Here is a 17857-nt window from a genome sequence, read left to right on the forward strand (position 1 = left end):
ATTTGAGGCGGACTCTGATCCGTCAAAAAGCCTCGGTCCCGGTCCGATTTGAGGCGGACTCTGATCCGTCAAAAAGCCTCGGTCCCGGTCCGATTTGAGGCGGACTCTGATCCGTCTAAAAGCCTCGGTCCAGGTCCGGTTTGAGGCGGACTCTGATCCGTCTAAAAGCCTCGGTCCAGGTCCGGTAAAAGGTTAAGAACCACTGGATTAGAGGTTTTTTTATTATTATTTTGATGCAAACTCAAATATATTTGGCCTTCAGCTTAAGCCTGCAGCTGCACTTTTTACAAGTAGATCATATAGGAGAAGAATTTAACAAGCTCCAAACATTCTGTTTCATCTTCCATGGGGGGTCAAGGTGAGCCCTTTCTGACAGACCTGACTTGCTTTCAAAATGCTTCACACCTTAGCTTCATCTTTCCCTCAGCTTCAGCCCTAGTCTATCTCCGATCATCAGTTCCACTGCCAAAATCGGACTGCTTCCAGCTCCATGCGACACTCCGTGTTATGTTTCCAGTCTCCAGCCTCAACAATGTTGTATTTTTCAGCCTGAGCTCACCATGCTTAATGCCATTGACTCGGTCTTAGTTTAGGTTCATTCTTCAGCCTTAGCTTAGTTCCTATATGTCAATCGGGAGCTTCTCCACCACAGCACTAATGTAAGCTGGGAAATCCAGCTGACCTTTGGAGAGATTAGTGCTCCATTTCTGACAACATAACATCCAACAACAGTTCCTTCTTGTCTGAGAAATGTATTTCTACTGAATACAGTCACACACTCTGGGGCTCTGCCCTACAAAAACCTTTTGACACGTATTCTGTGGGAATGTGCATCAATGTCCTACTTTCTTATGATTTCTTTTGTCACTTTGCTGAGGGAAGAAGTGCAGCTTGGAAAAATGTTTGTGTTAAATGTCTGCTTAACAGATTAGGAGGGTAGAGAATGGTGAATTAAAAAGATTTTTTAATGGGAGTTGAATGTACCGGTATTTATTTTTCTTCAAAATTTCAAAAAACTTTTTGTACAAGTTCATGAAAATAACTCAAACTTCTAAATTGTTGTGGTTTCATTTAGTTTGGTTCCATGACTAGAGCTGAACCCTTTGCTGTCTAAACAGAAATCTCACAGAAACATGGCTAAAGCAGAAAAAAATAAATAACAATACGAATTGATTTCTTGCAGAGTTATGCAAAATACTTGAAGAAATCAATGTTTTAGTTTTATTTTATCAAATAAAGTCTTGTGAACGGTTTTCCTCCTAAGTAGAATTAGTGAAAAAAATACTGCTTTAGTTTATTAAGATCTAAAAAATACTATTCTTTTACTAGAATCTCAAGATCAAGTATGCTCTTTAGAAAGAGATATGGTGACACAAACAATTAGTTCACTGCAGCAAAAATAAGCTTTTCTTTTTTACAAATGGACCCATCTAGACCCCATTCTGAGCTGACTCTGGTCAGTGGCAACACGCAAATCAAGTCAGCAATATCACAGAGCTTCAGAACAGTCATTATGTGGGTTGGACAACCACCCTTTTAAAAGGCTTGCCCCTATTGTGTCTGCCTTTTCAATTTAGTTAGATTTGAAGCGACACCTAGTGGAGAAACGACCCACAACTGAAACCAAATGGGGTATTCTATTTCTGATGCCTTCCCAAAATGCTACTGATAAATATCCACCACACAAAGGTGGTCTTTGTGTTTTTAACTGAAATCACAAAATTGAGCTGAAACAGGTGGTCTACTCTTACACAAGTCAGCTGCCTCACACCTGAGACTGTCTTGCTTGGCGAGTTGGCAGCATAACAGTGTTGAGTTGTCTGCAACAGCCTAACTAAAGTATGTTTCAGTCCCATAGATGTAATGGATAATGTCGTGTGTAGCTGCCTTTCTTTGCACACGTTCCTGCATTGGTCATATGATAGCTCACCTTCTCATTTGCCAATACTCAATCACCAATCCCAGCTTTTCATTGTCTAAGCCACCTGCTGGCTTTCGGAAAGTATGTCGCCCCTGGCAGCACTTATATATGGGGCTTATTGAGTTTGCCTTCTCAGTGAAATGATAATCTGAATTATATTCTTCTTTGTGCCATATTCAGTGTCAAAGTAAGACACATTATCTGAGGTGGATAAATGAGACGCAGTGAAGTGAACCCATTCTGTCTTCTTTCTGTGACACATGACGTCTACTTTCATCCCCTACTTTCTTTTTAAGATCTTGCGTGCCTGTCTTTCTCTTATTTTGATCAATGGGGATTAGCTTTAGTAGTGCATGTTAGTCAGAGAGGGAGAGGGGGATTGGGAATCTGATGGAGAGTGGGTTAATCCGAACTACATGACAGTCTGTGATGTTGCAACGTGCTCAAAACAAACCAGTGATGAATGTCGTCCTTTAAGGATAGAATAGCTGGGAAATGTCGCACTTTACTTGGAATATAAGAAACAAGTAGTTGCTTAAAAGTACATCTGTCACAATAGCAAATTTTTTCGGATGATAAACTGTCCAAAAAATTATTGCGATAAACCATTTTCACACAATATATGTATGGCGTTATATTAAGAGTTTGTCCTATCAAAGAGTAATAAACTTTAATTTTGTACAGAACACAACACTGGAACTGGAAGACATTTTAAATATGTAAAATAAAACATAACAATCAAAAACAATAAATTAATTGGAAATGAAAATCACACAAACTAATATAAATAAAATAGATTATAAAGTCTGTCAGCAACACAGCCCTTCAAAATTAAGAATTATATTTGAAATTATCAAACTAATTTTGATTTATCAAGTGATTGATTAATTGCTTATTGCAACAGGCTTAGCTAAACCCTGTTTTTTCCAATGAAATTGGTTAAAAAGTACAATTCTATGCATTCTGTGGCTTGATTTGCTCAAACGAAATTAAACTAAGGTAATTCACATCATGTAAAACAATTCTTAATTCTATATTAATTAGTCCTCAGATCATACCTTAGCAGCTGTCAGTTTGGATGGAAGCAGCTGTTAAATGGCCAACACATGACCCATTAAAGCCACTGTTGGCACACGCAGCCATGATGTTTATGGAGGTCCCAATCTGACGGTTTTTGCAGAAATGCTCAAAAGTACACAGACTGTAGTCAAGAAAACACTCCAATCAAGCTCTGGGTTCAAGTTCACCTGTAATTTGTATCACTTAGTTTATAGATTCTCCCAAAATGTTGGACTTTGTATATAAGCAGGGAAAAGGCAGAGAAAAGCGAGAGAGAGAGCTGCCTAATTCTGAAACTCAAAAGGACAGAGTGAAACCTTTAAGTTAATATTACCCTGTGGAGATCTCGGAGAGCCAGCTGCATTTTAATGGGGATTAATACCCAGGCTCTGTCAGCACATTATTCACCTTTTTATCAGCTCCAACAAGCACGAGGGCAGCAAGAGCGTGGACTCCCTCTCTCCCACTTTTGCTTTGTAGGGAGGAACAGAGGCTGAAACAATGTGGTGAAAATGAAGGATGAAATGGGCGCCGATTATACTGTCAGTCACTTTAAAGTTTAACTGGTGGGAGGCTTAGATGGAGCCCCTCCTCTGAAGTAAAGGCGAGTATAGACTATAAAGAATGGGAGCGTTGTCAACGGGGGAAAAAGTTCTTTCTTTCGATTATGCACAGACCGTCTGAGGCCGTCTAAGAACATAAACGAGCCTTTGTTTTAGAGGGCGAGCGCGGGTTTTAAACCTCCAAAATGTCAGTTGGATTATGATCTCAAGACAGTATGTGCCATTAAGGAAATGTATTTATCTTACATAAAAACAGGCAACATCAGAAGTTGAGGCAGCTAAACAATTTCTGGTGTGCCTATTAAAAGATTAGTAACCTTTTTTTATTTATTTATTTTTTTGTATATTTGCACGTCACATAGTTTAACAGGTCTTAGAAAATACTGCCACTGCAAGGGTTTTTAGTTAGGACCTTTGGAACTTAGGATCAGCAGTTTTAGTACAGCAATAGAAAAAAAAGTTATATTATTTAGGATTAATTATTTTGCATAAAGAATACAGAGTAGCCAGGACATTGCTAAAAGAACATGTCCTCTTTCTATAAAGGGAATTTATTATTTTTAGTATTATTCACATTTTGCAGGTTTATGTGCTTCAAGTTTGGTCTCAGCTGCTTCTAAGAACAGCCCTAGCACTTCAAAAAACAAAAACAAAAAAAATACAGAGCCATTTTTTGGCACGTTTGGCTGGTTTTACTCCTGCATTTCTGTTGGTTGCGAAGAAGGCTCTTCTTGCTTTTTAAAGATGGACGGTTATATAATTACATATCTGCAACAATTTCGTGTGAGATTGTAAAAGCTGAGTTGGAGGGCGTGGCCATCAGTATCTTATTTGGATTTAAAGTGACGAGACTTTAAATCCAAATAGCTCAATTTGAAAGGGATTCAAAATGGGCAGAACTGACCAGATTAACATCTCTTTATCTAAGAATAATTTTGTGCTAAAAAGGTAAAGCCATGTTTTGCATAGCACATAGACCTACCCTAACCTGTTCCAGGAAGCATAATAGGTCACCTTTGATATTCTCCTGTAAAATTGTTTCCCTCCATTCATTTTACACCACAGATCTCCAGGCAAAGATTTTCCTCTTTGTTTGGCTTGAGTAGCATCACAGTTTTGAGGTGATGGAACCTGGTTTTAGTTTAGTGCTGCAATCCATCAGATTTCTCCTGAAATCCAACTTGAATCCTCAAAATCGATGCATTTACATGGTCTTTGGTAATGCGATTATAACGCACTGAAGGCAGCAAATTAATTTGTTTCCGTGTCACTGGGGGAAACTGGATTTCCCTTTCCAGGTTATGGGATTATAACAGTAATGTGATAAACGCTGCTATTTTTCACATGCTGAAAGCTCTTTAATTGTGGGTGTCAAAATACATTTGGATTATCTAAGTGTTTGGAAATCTGTGAATTTTGTGAATCAGACTTTTTCTTTTAACAGAAACACCATGCCTGGTTTATTTAAGATGTTTTGTCTGTTGTTCTGGTTAAGAAAAATCAGGAACCTAACAGTGATATTGTAGAAATCGAATGAAGAATCCAGCATCCTCTGTTTTCTGCTGGACTATCAATAGCCTTAATGTTTTGGCTGTTCATTACCATAGATGTCATATTAACTCTGGGCTTTTAATAATTTATTCAAGCAGTTTCCATGTTGGAGTAATGTGAAAGACACAGCTTCAGTTACATGGGCTGACAGCCGCTAATATCATTGTAATGACTGACAACGGATGTTTACCAGTATTGTACATATTTCCCCACACTTCAACAACGTGAAAAAGCGACCACTCCGCTGACATTGCTTCTCTGCTTCAGTTCAGCACTTTGCAACCCTGTGCGTCACTGTGACATGACCAAACAAAGAACACATGCACAAACTCACCCAGAAACACGGCAACATCAGTTGTTAATATCAACCTAGTTTCACTTCTTGTAGGCTCAAACATATACTTTCACTCCCATTAATCTGTAGCTAATTTAACCTTAGCACGTTACAGAGAAATTGCACATTTTAGTTGCCATCAATAAGCTTTTGGTGGGACCTTTGACCCCTCGCTTTGGCTAAAATTGGTAGAGTTAATTTAAAAGTAGTTGGTTTCTTGGCAGGGACATAAAAAATATATCCTCAGCCTGCTGCAGCCATTCCAAAACCAGTATTGATGTGTTTTTAGGATCATTGTCATCCTTTAAACCCAATTTTCCACTGTTAGTTGTTAGTAGGATGTTTAGGGACACCACAAAACCCAGTCAGGCCCATGTCTATCGCACACTGGTAGATGCCTGAACATCAGTTTTACTGCTCATGGCCATCAACTTAATCTGACCAGTCAGGGTGCATGTTAGCAGCAGATCTAAACATTGCTTCCTTCACCTTCTTGAAGCGCCACATGCTCTCTGTCAATCCTTTCAGGTTTCTTCCCTGGCAGCTCCCAAGGCTGTGATGCCTTCCTCCGGCACAAGATGACACTGATATCTCCATCCATCCTGAAGAAATATGGCATTCCCTTTGACAGGGTGAGTGGCGCATACACGACATAAGCTGACACTTTATTGATCAGCATGATCAATTTGTTGTTATCTAGAAGCATTTGTGGCTTTATTCAGCCAGTAAGTTGCGTCAGAAGACAGGCACTTAAAGACGTATTGATTGGCAGCCTCTATTGATGGTCATTAATTCATTTTTGGCCTGGCTCTAGTGGTTGGCACAAGAGAATTAAGTTTGAAATATCAAAATTAAGATAGTGTCAGTAAAGTTATGTTTTCTCACTCGGTGTCCCTTTCCTGGGTCATCCATAAATTACAGAGGAGGTTGGGCTTGTTTCAAATGACTCGGCGTTGACGCCGCCATGAGTAAAGATCGTCATTGGTGCCTGTCACAGAAAATGAATTGCCATCTTTTCACCTTTCTGTCGCAGCACAAACCTCCACAGTGCAAAAATTAATGAGAAACTGAAGGGGGGGGCACAGGGCAGACATCCAAAGTTCCCCACAGCCAGCATAAGACCCCCTCCACTTAACTTCTCCCAGCACTCCCCCCTCAGGACGTCATTATCACAGTGAACATGTTGCGTTCTGCACACCTACCGGTGAACTTTCCCCGATTCATGTGTAAAAATAAAACTCTCCTTTGTTCTTGCCGGAGCGAAGAGGGATTTGTTGGTTTGATATGTGAACCATTACTGTTAGCTGAGGAAGTTAATGTCTCGCTTTCAGCCTCCCTACCCATTTCTCCCCTCATGCCTGTACTTCCGTTTGGCTTGATGTGTCTCTTGATTGCAGGCAGGCAAGTTTCTCAAAGACGACGGGATTCGCAGTTGCACATGCAGGGCTTAGGTTTCACGGCAATATGCAAAGAAAGAATGAAATTAAGGTGTTCGCATATTCTTAAGAAATGTCAGAATAACATGGAGCCTGTAGGAAGATGTTAAATTCTGGGAGATGCAGCTAAGTTCGACTGGAGGAGCCAAACTCCTTAATTGCCTCTAAAACTTTGACTGTTTTTGCCTGAGATTGATGACTAATAATCATGTTTTACACTTTTTGCTCATCTAAAAAATTCTAACCTTAAAATTTAACTGCTATCATTTATGGATTAGATAGTAATACACTAGCCAGTAACAAAAATGGCCCAATTTTCTACTGATTGACCCAGCAAATGATAGATCAACTGCTCAAATACTCATGCTTTCCACACCTTTTAAAAGCATAAAATTTAAATGCTCCACTTTTTCTTTTTTTTTATATCCACAGAAAACCCTTTACCGGAATGCATTTTTATAGTTTCGTACATATCAGATAAAGAGTAGGTGTATATGTTTCAATGGAGAAATTGTAATGGTCCATCATTTGGTTAAAAAGTACCTCTTCTACAAGGAACTGGGAACACTTTGTAAGCTATCAGTTATTTTGTTTCAACAGTTGTAACAAATACCTTAAACAGTTGGACAGTAAAGGTCTGATCACTATAAGTGGGCATAGTTGGCCTATCCCACAATTTATTTGACTTCTACATTTGAAATGCATTTCGTTTCTTGTTTGTATTTTGTGTCCCAACAGATAACTCAGAATGAAGGGGAGTTCATGATTACATTTCCATATGGCTACCACGCTGGCTTCAACCACGGCTTCAACTGTGCTGAGTCCACAAACTTTGCAACTCTACGTTGGGTCGACTATGGAAAGAACGCTACACTTGTAAGACGAGACAGATCAGATATTTACTCTAAGTTATGTTCAAAGTGTCTTTGTTCATGGGAGGTTTTGTGTTTCCAGAGTTTTGATGACAGTTATGTAATTGAAATTAAGGCTGACATATTTAATAGGTTGACCCTTTGAATGCTCATGTCTTAATTATAACATTCTCTCTAGATGAATGAAGACTTGAAACAAAATAGATTTTGATGTGATTCAGCAGCTTTCCTTCTCCTTAAGGGATAGAGACATAGATCACAGCGATATATAAAAGTAGCGTCTAGTTCTCTGCTGCACACCATCTGTTCTTGACACCGACTGTACACTTGAATCCTTGCGCTGACGCAAACTGCCTCTTTGCCTGTGGGCTGTTGAGCATGAAATTGACAGGGCATGGGTAGGTTTGTGAAAGGGAGTCCAACTACAATGTCCTGTGGAATAAAGTCCCTCTGCACTCATCTCTTTTCTATACATTTCATTTTGCTGTTCATTCCTCCCTCTCTTTCTCTTTGGATGTGTGTGTGTGTTTCCTCGCTGTCTTTCTCTCTACTTGGCTGCATGTCAGATTTATGAGGTGCCAGTTTGCAGAAGTACATCTCCCTCCCTTCCTACTCCTTCTCATTTCCAGCCTTCCTACTTTACCCATGTGACCGCTTGTAATTTAAGAACCAGTAGCCCAGGCTCCAGTGCTCAGGGGAGCATCTCCAGCTCACTTTGTCAGTTTGATCAAGAAGAGGGGTCTTTTCTGCTCTGCTAAACTAGGCTTACAAATTTACAGTGCACCACATGGAGCCAGAGAAATGTTGAAATGCAGCCTGAGCAAAAGTCTCCCAGAAAGTTCAGTGTATTTCCGTCCTTAGAAAAGTTAGTATCAATATTCTCATTGAGGTTCTTGTTGACAAAATAGAATATTATGAGTAAATGGCTTTGACTACAGCAGGAAATATGTACACAGCACTCAGTTGTTTTAAATGTGCTATATAAATAAACTTGAACTTTTAATAAGTGTTAGATTGTTAGATGTACGGAGCTGTGTTCAGTTCGCCCACGCTACCGAGTAGTAAAAACTGAGCCTCTCATTCTCCCTTTCTCTGAATGCCTCCACCGTTTTCTCTTTGATTCAGCCAGCCATCCAACAACTTGTTTGGCTGTCTTGGCCCCTCGCTCTTTTATTTATTTATTTTTATTTATTATTTTTTTTCAAACTGAGCCCTATTCTGTCAGCAGTGAACAGGACAGAGAGCGATGGGTCGCGGTATGAAATTTGTCACCGTTTTGGGTCTGCTAGCAAACCACAGAGAAAGGAAAAATGGGGAGCCAGGCCGTGCTTCATGTCCCGCTCTTATTAAATACAGCCTCCTCAACTGCTGATCCATCTGCTTGACTTACTGAGAGAAGACACACACACACCTGCGGTCAAAGCGGGAATGCTGTCAGCAGTTTTCGCATGCTGCGTTTGCATGTACCTCTGTTCTTTAGGAGACAGTGCAGTTTTAATTAACTGTCCTCTCAACCTTCCAATCTGCACATTAGCCACCAACTGTTTTATTTATTTATTTTTGGGGGGGAATTTGACAGTTATTTCACTGCTTGTCAGATAAACATGAATGTATAAGTATAAAATGGCACAAAAATAGCTTCTGTGGTTTCACCATAGTTTAAAAAAAGCTTATCCAAAACTTTAAAATGTTCCTTATGTGTACAAGTTGCATAAGGAATAAAGACGAATAGCTTTACAAAAGTAGTGACTGTAGGTTTTATAAACTGGAAGTTCATTAGTGAGATTGGTTGACAGCAGTGAAGCACGGCTGGTTAAAATAATCCTCAAGATTATGGCGGTCGTCTGTCACATGCTGCCGAGTATAAACACTTTGTCTTCGGAGTTGGCTGGATTTTTAGTGAAAGCCTCTTTTCTGTTCGTTTGGTGCTCGGTCACTGTTTGCTGCCGCTCCTCAAAGAAGTCATGGTAATTATTTTTCTTTCCTGTCTGAGAGAGGAGCTCAAATCATTCTCCAGAAGAAATTGCTGGCCTTTTTCCTTTGGAGAGTGAACCTCAGTTTATTAGCGAGTTTAGTTGCGAAGTTATCTTGGTCTGACAAGATTTTTTTTCCCCCCCTTCAAATTTTCCTGAAAAGGTGGCAAAAAACATTCATACAACTTGAAGTTTTCTCCTTGAACATTTTTGTCACATTACAACCACAAACTTCAAAGTATTTTATTAGGATTTTTTTTGTGATAAACCAACAAAACTTACTTAATAGTAGTGAAGTGAAATAAAAATGACACGTTTTTGAAAGGATTTTACAAGATAAAAAATATGGCATTCAGATGTGCCTTAACATCACGAGTGGGTGTTTTTATTTTCTTTCTAAACTACCTTTCAGCAATTAAAGCTGCAACTTTGGGTGTATATTTGTATTCAGTCAAGTGGATCCAGGTGTGGACTTTGATTAGACCATTTTGACAGGTGTTGCTCTAAAACATTCTAGGAGTGCCATCCTCCTGTTCGAAAATTAACTTCAGCCTTTAACAAGTCTTCTTCCAGGACTACCCTATATATAGCTCCATCTGTCCCCCCATGAATTCTGGCCTGCTTACTTGGGTATCCTCACATCATCTACCCCTGCACTGAGCTCCAACTCACCTGAAGAAGCCTGGGTGCTCTGTGAGGATCTGGTTATTGTATTTCTCCAGTGCTTTTAATTCCATCCAGCTGTTGCTTCTGAGGGACAAGCTGAAGCTATCAGAAGTGGACCACCACATGTCCCAGTGGAACTGGACTACTTCACCCTCAGTATGTGAGGATACAGGACTGTGTCTCTGACAGACTGGTCTGCAGTACAGGGGTCTCCCAGGGAATTGTAGTGGCCTGGTTCCTCTTCACCTTCTGCACTGCAGGCTCCCCATTCTGCCATCTGCAAAATTCTCAGATATCTGTCATAGTCGGCCTCATGTCAGGCAAGGATGACTGGTGGAGTAGTGTGAGCAGAACTATAGTTCCTTGAGGAAAACCAAGGAACTGGTGGTGGATTTCCACCAGACTGATGAACATCTAGGGAGCTGACATTGAGATAATAGACTCTTACCACAGATTTACACTACATGCTTCTCCACTTGGCTGCCCACTTCGCCAGCAGACCGGAGATGTTTTAAACCACTCTGATTTACACTTCATGGACCTCTGCTACCCTGTGAACCCCAGAGGTGCTCAGAGGGGCATACATGGGAAATGAGAGATTGTACTGTAAAGCCAGTGATTAAAAAGGATGAGTGGTATCATATGAAATACTGTAGTTCTCAACTTCCAAAATGAATTTTTTACATACATCGCTGTCACTCTGTCTGCCTTCACCAATGCACTACTCCTACTTGAGCAAGAAAACTTGATTTTTGAATTAAATCCGCATGTTGTATGTATACAGCACCATCATAAATGATGCAAGCTGACAGAACATATCAATAAATATATCTATGTAATATTGTTAGTATTTTGTGAAAATGTATTCTGTTGTTGTACTTGTGTATTTTTCTGTTGGAGTGGTGGAATCTTTAAAGATCATAAAATGTAGAACTATTGGAGTAAAGCAAGGCAGCTTGAAGATGCATGTCACTTTTTATACTTGTAAAAGCATTTACAACTTTCTACTATTTCACTGCTCCACTTTCTGTTGGTCATAATACATAATGTAATAATACATAGATTCTTATTGTAGTGTGACGTATGGGGAAAAAATCAAGACCTGTAAATACTTTTTTCAGTTTATTAGTATGAGATCCTCCTTAATATAATACCAAATTAGATAGTCTTAGTTTTGTGGCCTCAGTGGGTCACAACAGACAAATCAGAGTTTATTGCACTATCATTGAGTTCAAGGGTCCATTAAAAGGCCTCTGGCTTCTGGTTTGCTTTTGAGTAAACAATTTAGCTCCATTAGGAGTCAAGTGGCTCATTGACTGTCTGCCTCGGCACGTTTGTAATCTCAAGTCTTGGGCATCTTGGAATGTGTTTAGTACTTATCAGACAATGAAATGTATTTTTCTCGGTCCTTGAAAATACTGGCACTGGCTGTTAACTTTAAACCGTTATATAACAATAACAACTTGCTGTACACAAAGAAAAGCAGCACATTTTGGTACACTCCTTTGAATGTTTCATGATGGCTGCAGTCAGATGCACTAACCCCTCACAGCACCTTCCCCCCCTTCCACTCCAGCGCTCTCCACCCAATACCATATTTTAATGTTTCCGCCTGTCAAGTGGTGCCAAGATGAGATGTTGGCTGGATATTGTTTTGCTCTGGCTGTTTGAGCTGTTGTGTTTTCCCATAATTGAACATAAGGCTCCGAGTACAGCTCACAGGCTGATGGGGGGGCCAGAATGTAATACAGCAAGCAAAGCAAAAAAGAAAACATTTCACCCCCTCCCTCCATCTATCCTATCCTCATTTCTGTTTGTTGAATCACTGCTGTTTTTATTTCACGTCTTTCTGGACTTTTTCTTCTTTTTTTTTTTTTTCTGCCGGTTTGGTTTTTTTATTTCTGTGCTTTTGCTACATTACACAGCTGCTGCCTTCTTCACTCAGCAGAATGATTCACAGAGTTCAATGTTGTCATTGACGGATGTGGAGACATTTTGAAGTGTGAACAGATGCGTCTGTCACACTTTTTCTTCCCACTGAAGTACAGTGCCTTACAAACATATTCATATCTCATAAACCTTTTTTCATTGTGTCATGTTGCACTCTCAATTCTCAATATAATTAAGTAGTGGTGCATAATTGGAAGGGTAACAGAAAAGGATACAAGGTTTTCAAAAACTCTGTCATGCATTGGTATTCAGACCCCATAACTCTGGTAGCCCTAGTTAAATTACAGTGCAATCAATTGCCTTTGCAAGTTTGAAGTTTGCAAACGGACTGAATCTCAACGTAATTAATGTCGTTTTAAAAATAATCAAAACAACATCATGAACACCAAAAAAAAAAAAAAAAAAAAGTCAGACAAGTGAAGGAAAAAGTTGCAGAGGGGTGAAATTTTAAAGCAACATTTCTAGTTTTCAACATGTTGTTCTATCATCCCAAAATAAATAGAGTATGGCACAAGTGCAAACCTACCTGCCCAACTGACAGGCGGGGCAAGGAGAGCATTAATCAGAAGAAATGCATTGTAACTTTGAAGCAGCTGTGGAGCTTTACAGCGCAGGTGGGAGAATCTGTTGAAGAACAAGCATTTGTCACGCACTAAACAGAACTGGCCTTAATGGAAGAGTGACAAGACAAAAGCTTGAACAAGCCCAGTTTTGCCACACGTTATTCAAGGGACACTGCAAATATGTGAAGGACCAGAGATGAGTTCTACCTCACCTCTGGGATGAGCCGTAGAAGATAACCTGTTAGAAGGTGAAAAAGACTTGACTCTTGGCAAAGTCCCAATCTGTTTCGGAATCAAGGCAAGACTGAAAATTTTATGTCAAGATGCTCTCTTCCAAGTCTGACAATAAAAAAAGATTGAAGTTGGTGGTTGGAATGTGGCAAAATGTGAAAGTTCATAAGTTCAATAGGTGTGAATACTTTTGCAAGGCACTGCATGTTTACTGATTTACCATCCTGATATTTAAAAACCCTCTTTTTAAATCCTATACGCAGTGTCTTTTTGACCTTTAAAACGATAAATTGCTCTCAGAAATCATTCTGACTATAAATCTGTTAATTCTACGTGATTATAGCTTGGATATTGCCTTTCTAGGCTCAAGGCAAGATGCGTCAATTGCACCGTAATTAATCTGATGGAAAGAGAGAAAAGAAGAGTTCTGCATAATTTGTGCCCCAATACATTTATAATCTTGCTGCTCTGGAATTTCAGTCAAACATCTGTAGTTTGACTGAAAACACCAGAGTGACATTTATTCACAGGTTAGGAGCTTTTTAAACATTTATTACAGAGAGTTTGCATCATTTTTTACCTGCAGCATTTCTCTGTTCTAACAAAGTTCTCTCTGTGCATTTTTGTTCATTTTTGTCTTGGTTTTTTTTAAAAAAATTTTCTTCCCCTGCAGTGTTCCTGCCGGAAGGACATGGTGAAAATCTCGATGGATGTGTTTGTTCGCTGCCTGCAACCGAGTCGCTACGAGCTATGGAAACAAGGCAAAGACATCACAGTGTTGGATCATCTGAAGGCTACAGAGTTGTCCAGTCCTGAACTGGAGAGCTGGAGGCAGCAGAGGATCGCCTACCGGCAAAACCTGCTGCAAAAGTAAGAGGACCAAAATGTATCATTTATGAGACTTCATATACAAAGATCTGCTTATTATTACCCAATATTTATAATTACCTGTGTTCTCTGCACACCAGAGCAATGCACAAGATGAAGCAGGTCCGGCGCCTTAAGCTTGAGGAGGTGAAGGTGCTGGCGGAAGAGGGAATTGAGCTGAATGCAGCTGAGTATCAGCGTCAGGTGGAGGAGCGCGAGGCTCAGCGCAAACAAGAGAGGGAAGAGCGTTTAGCCAGGGAAGCCATGTTGGCCTTGGAGGCCTTGGAACGTGAGGAGCAGAAGGCTGCCGAGGCCGCTGCGAAGGCAGCAGACAGTCCTGTGAAAGCAGAAGGTTAGTGGGAGCCCGCAGATGAGACCATTATATTCCAAACTAGAATTATAATAAAAAATGATTTCATTAAAACCAACAGTGGTTTTAAATCCCCGACATTACCTTAAGCATGAACTTTTCTTAATTGTCTTTGTTAGAGCAAGAAGTTGATATCAAGCCACCAAACTTCATGGAGGACATTGAGAAGAAGAAACTGAAAAAGCAGAAGAGGATGTCCAACATTCAAGGGCCCATCTCTGGATTTGAAGAAGCATTTGAGCAGTTTGCTAAATCTGCCAATAGGAACGTGGATACATCGTCGATTAAGAACGAAGACATGAGCATGGAAATAAACACTGCTCAGGTAAAAACAGTCATGCATAAAACTGTAATGTCTAAATACACATATTTATTTTACATGATCTTAAAGGCAGTAATTATGACTTAATTAAGATGAAATGATACACAAAAGTCATTGTCCAGTGTGTTCCCTATGAAATGCAATTTCTTGGTTTGTTTTCAAGTCTTTTAATAGAAAATAACCACTTACAGAAACAAAGACAAGCTCTATCATGATACTTGAGGGACTTTACCTAGGCAGGGTTTGCATATTTGCAATTTTAAGATAAAAAAATGGTCCAATTTACAGTACAAAACTTGTTCTAGGATAAATGTGAATACAGTTTAGAAAAGGTTTTTTCCTTTTTAACTTGGACATAAAATGCAAAACAAGAGGCACTGCTTGACTGAATAACTTCACCTGATGTGAAAATTCATGCTGCAATTTTCTTTAACTTGTATATAGTTTTTCTAACCCTAGATGGCTTGCTAAGCTGGCGACGTAGTGATTCGTGCTAGAATGAGGCTGGATATCAAGGATAGATGAAACAAGTTATCAAACAGCTTGCTATAAACATACTATTATATGACCATCTGGCTTGCCTTATTCCACTACTGCAACATCAGTGGTAATCCAAACTGCAGATTGCTCATTACTAATTAAAAACGGTAAGGTCTTCAGTCTCCTGAAGGTCATCATCACCAACCATTCTTACCATTCTTAGTTTGGTCTGGAATGTTTTAGATGGTAGCTTAATTTGTTTATTTCTGACAAAAGCAATACAAACACCGGTACATGTCCTATTCTGGCAGTATTTTTCATCTGACATGGTTGAGGACAAATACTAGTAGTATCAAAATAATTGTAGGCTTACTCTCTAACAGAATCATTTATTACAAGAAAGGAATCCTGGAACAACCTTTGAATAGTTAAATTTAAAAAAATAAAATAAAATAAAAATCTTTTATGCACTAGTGGCCTTTATTTAGACGTGACTTGGCAGGAAATGGAATAGAGAGAGGGGAAAGACATGCAGCAAATGACCCAGGACAACTGTGTTGTTAAATTCAACAATATTGAAAACTTAAAGAATGTGTTATTATTATTACTTTAGCAGCTGACTTTCACTAAGATGAAAATGCCAAAGGAGGTGAAGAAAAGTCGGCGCCATCCTCTTAGTAAACCACCCATGCGCTCGCCTCTGTCCATCGTCAAACAAGACCCGACCACTGAGAAAGGTGCGTGACTTTTTTATTTTTTTTTCATCTGTAAGGGACCATTTAAGTAAACAGATGGTTTAGAGATGAGGATGGAGCATTGCATTTTCATCTAAATTTGAGCAGGGTGAAAATACAATGAGCTTCACATAAATCCTAACTACAGCTGCAAAAGGCAAAGTGAATACTTTTTCCAGGTCATACAAACACTTAAAGAAACTGTTAGAAGGAAGCAGACTTGTTATAAATTTATGCTACCCATAAATTGCCATTTTAAATTTGGTCTTAAAGGGATCTTATTAAAAAGCTGCAATAAAATAACATTCAGGTTTGGAAAAATTACTTATGACCTAAAACAAACATAATTTTTTAATCCCTCCTGTTATTCATTCCTGTAGTTGTTCTCTCCATTAAAGTGCTCAAACTGAAGAGGACACCACTTTTATTTGTTTTATTGATCTGAGGAAAGAAAAACAAGCTGGACTAAAGTTCCCTGTTGGAATAAATGAAATCAAGATGGCAAGGCTTCTTTTTCCTACTCTCCCCCATTTTTTTTTTCCTTTTCATTTTCTGACTGACACTTATTGATCCAGGGATCATGACTTCCAATTACCTGCTTTCAAAGTCACTTTAGCTTGTGTGGCCGGGGACTACACTCTGTCTGTCCTTCAGAGGGCTGGATGGTGGGAAAGAATGAGGAGGAGGAGCAGTGGTGGGAAAATAGACAACAGTTTAAGGGGAAATCTTGTGAAAGATCTGCCCGACTTCTGTCCAGGCCTAACAAAACAAAGTGGATCAGTAGCTCAAGGGCTACGCTGCAAAATTGATTCTGACCCGGAGTGGCAAATTATTGATGCTTGTGCTGTTTGTGTTCATCACCAATTATATAAGGACTGACTACAGTGTTGCCTTCGAGCTTATTGCTGTTTCTTTCCAAGACCTCCCTCCAGATATCTTTTAAAAATGCTTTATATGTAGTTTTATAAAATGGGTCTTTGCACAGTTGGGGCTGTCAAAAATAGGTGAGACCATCCTTTTGTTTCCATGCATAAAATGATAAAAAAAAAAAAAAGTATAAACGCTTTGAAAAAAAAAAGAGACAAAAAGCAGATACTAACATAGTTTTATGAATGCAATTTCAAATGGTAAAATTATTCTGGCTTTCTTTAAATAAATGCCCTTACATTAAATCAAGCTGGTTTCAGTAGGAGGCATTTTTACTTATTGAATAAGACATTCTAATGCTTATATATTTTAGTTAAATAAGTAGTGATTTTTGACGATTACTTTGAAGAAACTATAAAGGTATAAGATCATGCACTTTCTTTGTGCTCACGGGATGGGGAAGCTGACATCTACCCAAGACAGTCTGGCAACAGAACTAACCAATGAAGCATATCTGTATGGTGGAAAACCTCATAAAACAGCATGAGGAAGGAGGAAAGTTGATTGTTATCTTCAGGCAGGAAGTCAAGTAAAGATCAAAATGGACAACGAACCCTGCAGTAGAAGAAGACCCCGGTCTTTTGATCATTAGGCTGAAAACTTGCCTTGTGAGAAGGATTCAACCCCTGAGCTCCCAACGCTATGGCTCCAGATCAGACATCCCTTATCAGATGAGACTCAAAGCTCGACAACAAAAGCGAAAAAACTTGGTCAGTGAGAAACTATATCCACTCAGAGGAAAAGAAGACTTTACGCAGCCTGTCGGCTGTCCAAGAAACTATCAAATAATGTTCCAGAAGATCTGATCAGACTAGAGTAGGGAAGCTATTCCATCTCTCAAAGCCTCCACTTAGAATCTTCCCGTTTCAGAGTTGGGGAAAGTCAGGTTTGATTAAATTTATATATATATATATAAAAAAAAATAAAATTCCCTTCTCACCCTCCGCGGGTGGTCTCTCTCTCTTTCTCTCTCTCTCTCTGTCTCTCTCTCTCTTTCATCCTCTGAGCTCGGGTCCTCTACCAGAGGCCTGGGAGCTT

At 39.3% G+C, this 17857-nt stretch overlaps 1 protein-coding gene across 5 annotated transcripts in view; it reads left to right on the plus strand.

The window, feature by feature from the left end:
• kdm4b (lysine (K)-specific demethylase 4B) overlaps positions 1 to 17857 on the plus strand; it is a 57747-nt gene that overhangs the window by 28426 nt on the left and 11464 nt on the right. For 4 of the 5 annotated variants that reach the window (XM_007541250.2, XM_016665166.1, XM_016665175.1 and 1 more), the window contains 6 exons: positions 5957 to 6060; positions 7603 to 7740; positions 13793 to 13989; positions 14088 to 14338; positions 14476 to 14681; positions 15772 to 15895. In XM_007541250.2, the coding sequence (XP_007541312.1) occupies positions 5957 to 6060; positions 7603 to 7740; positions 13793 to 13989; positions 14088 to 14338; positions 14476 to 14681; positions 15772 to 15895 (1020 nt within the window). The remainder of the gene's footprint in view (positions 1 to 5956; positions 6061 to 7602; positions 7741 to 13792; positions 13990 to 14087; positions 14339 to 14475; positions 14682 to 15771; positions 15896 to 17857) is intronic. The other variant, XM_016665165.1, reaches the window with a different exon arrangement.

Source organism: Poecilia formosa, unplaced genomic scaffold (assembly GCF_000485575.1).
Source record: "Poecilia formosa unplaced genomic scaffold, Poecilia_formosa-5.1.2 Scaffold10, whole genome shotgun sequence".
NCBI classification, from domain to species: Eukaryota; Metazoa; Chordata; class Actinopteri; order Cyprinodontiformes; family Poeciliidae; genus Poecilia; species Poecilia formosa.